The 8529-nt window shown below is 38.4% G+C and overlaps 1 protein-coding gene across 3 annotated transcripts in view; it reads right to left on the bottom strand.

The window, feature by feature from the left end:
• Positions 1 to 8529, bottom strand: part of SYNJ1 (synaptojanin 1) — a 90885-nt gene that overhangs the window by 2283 nt on the left and 80073 nt on the right. For all 3 annotated transcript variants that reach the window (XM_010862298.1, XM_010862297.1, XM_010862296.1), the window contains 3 exons: positions 8150 to 8258; positions 7648 to 7880; positions 3 to 770 (listed from right to left, as the gene is read on the bottom strand). In XM_010862298.1, the coding sequence (XP_010860600.1) occupies positions 3 to 770; positions 7648 to 7880; positions 8150 to 8258 (1110 nt within the window). The remainder of the gene's footprint in view (positions 1 to 2; positions 771 to 7647; positions 7881 to 8149; positions 8259 to 8529) is intronic.

Here is an 8529-nt window from a genome sequence, read left to right as displayed (position 1 = left end):
GCCTTAGAGGCCAGGGCTGTGAAAGCGTCTGTGGGAGGGGTGGTGCCAGGTGGGAGCAGAGGGACAGGCGGTGGGGGTGGTGGTCTTGCTGGCAACACACAGAGAGACACATCAGTACTCCTACCCCAGTCATCACCAAGCGTCACCTTGGAGCCAGGAGACGAGCTCAGCTGCTTACCCAGGAAAACGTCTGGGCGAGTGGACCCTGACTTCCCTGTCACACCAAAGTCCTCTTCTTCCTCGAAGGTTACCCATCCTTTGGGGTTGCTGACTGTTAGTGCAGACAGGCCCTGTGGATCAAAACTGTCCTTAAACCCATCCAGGGAGGATGAAGGCTTGCTACTGTTCTGATCCAGAGGCCTCAGCGAAGAGAATGGACTCGGAGCAACAGGCTCTTCTTTGGAGAACCATGAAGTGGCCTCTGATTCTTGAGACTCAGCTCGAAAGGGGTTTCCAGGAGCGGCGGTCCTGTCGGTGAAAGGATTTGTGCTGCTCGAGCTTGGGATGAACGGGTTTGGGGAACATCGCGTGTTTTCCTGGGATTTACTCCGGGCTGGAATTGGAGGCATTGTCGGCATGCAGCTTACAGAACTCAGAGTGTTGGTGTTACTTGGGGCTGCAGAAGGCAACGGCGTCAACCCCCTTGGGTTTGGGGTGTGAACAGATGGCTGAGCCTTTGATACAGCAAGCAGGTTCAATGACAAGTCTTCAAATGGGTCACTCTTTAATGGCGAGTCCAGTCTGATGGCGGAGACTCCGTTTGTTTTCACCTGGGAAAGAGAGAGCCCACTGAATAATCAGAACAAACAAAAAGCAATACAGTTACTTTGAATGCCCCCCCTGTTTCCTGTCTCAATTATTCTTCATTCTGAAGGGGTGAAGTATACATACTCAAAAAATAAAAAAAGGAGCTTTGTGTAGTCTGTTACTCTGGTGGTTAAACAAGTACCATGAAATTTTTTTTTTTTTAAAACTCTCTGCTAAATAAGTTCTTTTATAAATACAACTTATTTCATCCATGCAAGTATTGATATGTAAAATGGAGAACTGCACTGAATTAGCAGATGAGTTTGGTTCATGCCCAGTTCTATCAGATAATCAAATGAACTTAAAAAACTCACATTCAATACAAAGTTTATGCTAAATCGCTATGAATAAACTTCCAACACCCATCTGTGATGATGATGTGGTTTCATTGTTTTTTGAAATATATTTTCATTGAGAGTTAATGTTACTATGGAAATTCAACTTTATGGATAATAATTTTATTAGTATATCTGTATTCATAAGCTGAAGACAATGCATCATTTCCTTTTCCACTTGTAGAATAAAATTTTCAAAGCATTCTTTGCCTTTTAACGTCAGCTCTCCTTTGTAGAATAAATTCTGAATGTGAAAATATTTTTTAATTGACCTTCCTCATCTTTAGATAGGTTGTAACTAACTGCAATGATTCTTTAAACTGGATGGCGTGGTGGGGGGAGGAATCCTGTTTCTATTTGGGATAGTAATTCTTCAACCAAAATAAAGCTATGCATGGCAGAGCTGGCTGTGAACAGTTACTGGCAGGAGGAGGGGTCAGACTTACTTCACAGTTATGAAAAGTCTGCCCTGTGTGCCCAGTTCACAAAGAAGCCGGCTGGAGTGGAGCCCGGCTGTGGTACCGGGCACAGGCTACTTTCCTAAGGGAAACATTGAACTGAAGCCTGGCTGTACGAGAAAAGTAGCTAGCTTTATCAGGAACTCCATTTTAATTAAAAAAAAAAAAAACAAAAAACTCTATATAATTGTTAAAACTAGGTGGGTGACTTGGATATTTATGCCAAATTAAAGGTAAGAAAAGCACAGGAGAGGGAGAATTTTACTTAGCTAGAGACTTGGCAATGTACAAAATGCAGCATGACCCAAAATGAATTTAGGTCATTGTTAAAGCAAGTAACTAAACATTCATAAGATATGTTGAGAAAAAGAGCAGCAGTCTCAATAAAACATTGTTTTGCTGTTCTTATTTTAGTCTCTAAGTCATATCTGACTCTGTGACCCCACAAGACGACTACAAACTATAGCCCACCAGGCTCCTCTGTCCATGGGATTTACCAGGTAAGAAAACTGGAGTGGGTTGCCATTCCCTTCTCCAGGGAATATTCCTGACCCAGGATTGAACCTGTGTCTTCTTCTTTAGCAGACAGATTCTTTATCACTGAGCTGCCTGGGAAACTCCAATAAAACATAATTGCATCTTCTTAAACAGTAACTTGGTGCTTAAGAATAGGGAAGGCTAATTCCCCTCCGATCCAGTGATTAGGGCTCTCTGCTTTCACTGCCAGGGCCTGGGTTCAACCCCTGGTCAGGGAACAGAGACCCCACAAGCCACATGGAGTGGCAAAAAAAAAAAAAAAGAATAAGGAAGGCTGCTCATTTGCAAAAGGAAACAGTGTGGATAACTTCTTACGTGAATCACTCTCTAGGATCTATTTTATTCAACTAATCTATAGTATACTTTAAGTAAACAAGTTTTATTTTTCTTCAAACTTAATATGACAATAAATTTGAACAAAATTAAAAAGCAGACATGTCATAAATTCTAAACTGTATTCTAAGTGTATTATAGTACTTGAGAGACAAATTTACTATAGATGCTGTAAAATTACAATTAGCTACACATTACCAGTAATGACTGGGTTATTTACGATTCATATGACAAAACAGAAGTACTTGAGTGGGTCTGGGCCCCGATTCTCCCATGGTAGACAAAGAGTCCATGACACAGACATTATAGGTAGGAAGTTTATGCTTTGTACAGCTTAGAATAATAGGCTTTTGCCAAATAAATGTTGCACATTTAAATATCTTTATTTTCATATATTAACAAATTTTTCTTTCAAAATAAGTTAAAGGTAATTTAACAGAAACATGATCATTTTGCCCAATGAGATTTGAAATTATGAGAGCCACATCATCATTCATTATATTAGAATGAATTTCTATATATCTAAGCAGTATTTATGATGACTTGACATTAATGATGATGGTATTTTTTACAGAAAAGAGTGTTGGAAAGGCCCTTAAATAATCCTGCTATAATGTTCATTTTCATTTTTGTAAATCATCAATTCTTCTTTAACAAAAAAAAAATCTCCTAGTGCTACCAGTTATAATCTACATGCTACTAGTTTTTTGGGTTTTTTTAATTTCCCAAAAGAAATCTAGGAAAAAAATTGAATTTTATACTTACATAATTATGCCATTGTTAAAACCAAGAACCAATTTGGTTTTGCCAAATACACTTTCATATATCTAAAGCTTACCTTCTTAAAGTTATACTTTTTAGTCTTGTTAATTTTTGTAAAAAAAAAAAAAGCAAAATGGGAAAGCATTAGCAAGAATAACTAAAATGGTTCCTAAGAATTCAAAATACTAAGAAAAAAAGCAGGTTTTATGGTATGATAACAGAATTTATTAATGTGGACAGGTGGTTTTTAAAAATGGGTGAGAATTTAGATGTATGAAGCGAAAGATTCATACATCTACTGTGCTAAGACAGATGAGAAGCACATATAAGATTGAGAAATAATCCGATACCTGTTACCCTGATGGTTGCTCCTGCTTTGAGAAAACGAAACATAGACATCAAGGGAAAGAGTTAGGAGGACAATCTGAGACCAAGCAGCAACCCTAACAATTCAAAACACTTTCAGTTTTATATTATGTACAAAATCCAACAGCAGTGAGACCTGCAGGTCACAGTATAAGATCAAGAGACAATAAAATGTATTGCTGTAATAGGGCTCAGGATTTAATTTTATCTGAGGTTGATTACTAACTAGTTCAAAGTAGTCATTCCAAAAATAATATTCCAAATACATTACTGGAGCACTGAAGTATTTTCAGCAGGCTATGGGTGAAATGTTTGTGTCCCCTCAGATTCGTATGCTGAACCCCAACCTTCTTATGTGATGGTATTTGGAGACGCGGCCTCTGGGAGGTGACTGGGGTTAGATGAGGTCGTGAGAGTGGGCCCTCTTGATGGAACTAGCACCCTTTGTAGGAGACACACCAGAGGGCTTGCTCTTTCTTCCCTTGTGCAAGCACCAAGGAAAGGCCATGTGGGCACAGGAGAAGAGGCCCCAGCAGAACCCAACCATGCTGGCATCCTGATCTCGGGCTTCTAGCCTCCAGAACTTGAGAAGACAAATTTCTACTGCCTGAGTCACCCAGTTCATGGTATTTTGTTACGGCAGCCCAAGAAGGTTAGGACACAGCCTTAAGACAGCCTATGGGTTTATCATGATTAGAGAAATTGTTCAAAACGGCACCACTTTGCAGAAAAGTGAAAACTGGTATTTATTTTAACATGGTCAGGATCCAGGCTTGTTCTATTAATCTATCACTCAAATTTTCTGAAGGGTGATACTAAAGATGAAATCACAATCTTTCTATAACAGCAGTACTTTAAAAAATTACAGTATTCTTAAGAAACAGTTTGAACAAATCTTCCCCAATATTTAAAGCTTACCTTATTTTAAAATACCATAACTCACTTAGACAGATTCGAGAGACACCATTCTATAGTAAATTATTTTATAAATAATATATTTATTATATATTTATATTATATAAAATGTGTTACTACAAAACATGAGACTCCTGAATTGAACCTTTCCTGATGATCCTGATGCATTAGTTTTGTACGAGTTGGATAAAAACTGGGAATGGGTTTATACTAAGATGCAAGGGGATGGTATTAAATTGATCCAGAAAGCTGAGATTTTTTTTTTCTTTTTTGGCTGTGCTGCGCAGCATGCTGGATCTTAGTTCCCTGACCAGGGATCGAAGGCATGCCCTCTGCATTGGGAGCACGGGGTCTTAACCACTGGACTGCCAGGGAAGTCCTGAGATTTTCTACTTGGCCTCTTCCCTCACTATCGGCTGTCACTCCAATAGTAGAACTGTGATGCTATTACTTTACTTCCCATTGGATTCCTGACTTCTGGTTTTCAGCTGATAATCAGATGCCTAAGACATTGAAAGTCAGGTAAGTGGGGCATTTTTACATTTTCTAAAGGATATATAACATATAATCACTTGAATTAGAAGAATCTTTTCTATATAGAATTATAGAATCAAATAATTTAAATAGTAATAACAAGTAAAGCTGGGTCATGTCTGGGTCTATGTTTTAAATACCTTGTATATTTTTGGCAGAATTAATAGACTTGTAAAAACTACGAAGTTCAATTCTAAGACTGTTTCATATTATTACCAAAATATCAAAATGTGAGTTATTTTACTAACTCACCCTCTTCAAGTTATAGCCATTATAGAAGAATTTTTAAGACTTTAGATGTTCATTATTTTTTGAATAGGCATTATTTTTATGGTTCAAAATGAAAAAGGCAAAAAAGGTAAAATGCCTCCCTATCTTTCTGTAAGCTCCCAGGAGGAAACTAAGCTCTTTGTGATCTTGCACAAAGGCAGCCTACACGTGAACAAGACCTCCACTCTCCAGGAAAGTGTGTCTGTGTATGTAATGTGTAGAGGGATTTGATATCAATGACTGAGGCAAAGAAAGGCTTATAACAAACACCTTTCACAGTTTTGATGAGCAGAATGTATCTACTAAACCACACAGAAAGCACAGGCTTGCTGTGCTTCGTCAGCAAATCACCATACCCATTCCAATGAAAATCAGAAAGCAAAACAGGGGAAAATGACCTAAGAAAATGATAGATGGCAGTCACGGAATATTCATCCTGTACTCTTTGTGTCACAAGATGACTTTCTACTGAGAACTGCAATCTTCTTTGACAGTGTGTTCTTCTGAAGTTGTTCAGAGTACCACACCTACTTTCAATACTGAGAACATTTTATAGAGTTTTAGGAATTAGGGTTCACCTTTACTGTGAAAATCATGATCACTTTCTGTCCTAAAACTGTAGTAATACAAAGCTTTAAGATGGCTTCTTTGAAAGTTTCTTGCCCTCCAATTACACTAAAAAACAATAATAATAAATACTACACCTTATAAGAAAATGAAAAGAAAAAATCATCATGCACTAAAAGTAGACTGGCAAAGAGAAAATAATGGACATTTATTGTTTGAAGGGCTTCTATAATTACTATATATCTTCAGCATCCTCAACTATATAATACTTTTTGGTGTTCATTAGCTTAAGAGAACATTATTCTCAATTATATATCCATCTTAGCTTTTTAAAAAATGTGACCAATAGTCTGATAAGTAAGTGCTAATTGCTAACTATTCATATTGTTTCAAGATTCATATTTACTTTATAATCTTTTTTTCACTATGAAGAAGCATAAGAAACTGCTAACTTCTGCCAATTAGCTGGACATATTCACATATCTGTAAAAATAAATGCAAACTATTATTATAAACATGCTTAAGGGACATCACCAGTGTAATATTTCTGTATTTTAGACTATTCCAAAATAAAAGCAGACTTAGACTTCAGTTCTTTGGCCTTGATGGCATTTTCAAGTTAAAACTTCTGGATAAAATTCAATGTGAGGCTAGACAACAGAAATATAAAGATAAACCTTATACTAAAGATAAACTTATACTAAAGATAAACCTTATTTTAATGATTTTACTGAGATGTATATAATAAAAACTAAGTAAAACAGCCTCCAAGTAAAACAATTCAACTCGCATGAATATTCTTGTGTTGAAACAACTTTGTGTATATACACCAGAAGGCTTTCCAATGTGAGATCACTCTGGTATAACAAAAGTCCTTGTGATCCTGTGATTTCCACCCACCAAGGCAATGGTACTATTTTCTATGTGATACTCATGAGAACATTATTTTGATGGCTTTTACTTTGGTTAATAAGCCTGCTGCTGCATGCCTGAAACATCTAAATGGATCCAGTAGTGTCTGAAACTGTTAGAGATCCCCAAGGAAGCCCAGTGCCGACTCCATCACTGAAAAGAGCTAACTGCAGCATCAGGAGAGATAGGATTATTGGAAATTTACTGCCAATGGCCAGGGATTGACCTGACTGCCTTTCTGTCCAGGAGGTAAAGGACAAAACTAATCTAATAGCTGTGAACAAAAAGAAACTAAGTTATTACTGTCCACTCTAATTAAGTATCCAAAGTAAATTACACACAGAAAAACCAAAAAAATCACCTACTCTTTAAACAAAGTAAACAGCCTGGGGGCCGCTTGGAAGTTTTAGGGAAAAGAGCCTTTAGGGAAAGAGCCCTAATCTAGGGTCACTCTCTGAGAACCCGTGATCTAGACAACAGGTTGGACAAACAAACAAAAAACCCAAACCCTCAAACGGCCAAACGTGCTTTTGTTGTGTGATGAGTCTGAGTGGTCAAATGACATTCACTGGTTGAAGTCATATCTAAACATGTTATTACTAGCAAATGACAAAATTTTTTAAAAAATCAAATCTTAGGTGTTTTTTCTAAAGCTAATAATTAAAATAAGGATGTTCAAAGACTACAGCAAGAGCATCAAATATGCCTCAGTAAAAGAAAAAAAAAAAGGGAAAAACAAAACAAAATGTAAGCAAAGGCCCACACACACACTTACACACACACACACACACACACAGACACACACCCACCCACCCACCCAGATGATCTTTCTCCCCGCTGGAAGGCCTTACCTGCGGCTGCGCCGGAGGCTCAGAAGGCAAGCTGTGGGACGACCTGCTCCGAGGGGGTGGCTGCGGGGGCGTTTCCAGGCTGGGCTGCAGGGCAGCCTGGGCCAGAGGTGCGGCCACCGGGATGAGAGGCTCCTGCATCTTCTGAACAGGTGGCGCAAGAGAAGGTGGCGCAAGAGAAGGCGGCACAGGAAGGGCGGCCTGAGGCTTCAGGGGCTCGGGAAGAAGAGCTGGCCCTAAAGAAAGTAATTTCCAGACGTTAGGCATTCTCTGGAAAACTGAGTTTATCCTTCCTTTCAGGAAATGGTAGGAAATTCCAGTCCCTGTCTCAGCCCCCAGTAGCCTCCTTTATTATGGCATACAGAAAGATAGGAAAAAAAAAAAAAGAGAGAGAGAGAGAAAGAATTTGAGCAAGTTGTATAAAGTGAGAGATTGCGAAAGAAAAAAGAAAAGAAGTGGAAGGGAAGGATACAGAATGGCACTGCTGTTTCGACTACGGGTCTACCTTTCAGTACTTCTGAGGTTTTGCTTTGGCTTTCAGGAGTCAGTCTCCCAGCAGACACCCGTGCGTGGCTCTGGGGGGCGCTGATGACTCCAGCACGGGGCGGAATAATCTAAAGATGGGAAACGAAAGCCACTGAGACATTTACCTTATCTGCAACGGATAAGATTTGATGAAAATATTTTGTCTGTGCATCTTGTATCATTTCCTCAGCCTCTTGTCATTCTAATGGCTCTATTTATTGCCATATGATCATAAGTTTCATTTTTTTTTTATTAAGGATTAACTTTTACTGGTGCATAGTTACTTTACAAAGTTGTGTTGGTCTCTACTCTTCAGCAAATGAATCAGGCATACATATATATATATATATATATATATAT

Source organism: Bison bison, unplaced genomic scaffold, assembly GCF_000754665.1.
Source record: "Bison bison bison isolate TAMUID 2011002044 unplaced genomic scaffold, Bison_UMD1.0 scf7180017864481, whole genome shotgun sequence".
Lineage (NCBI taxonomy): Eukaryota > Metazoa > Chordata > Mammalia > Artiodactyla > Bovidae > Bison > Bison bison.
The sequence above is the reverse complement of the archived record's forward strand: the minus strand, read 5'-3'. Positions and strand labels throughout refer to the sequence as shown.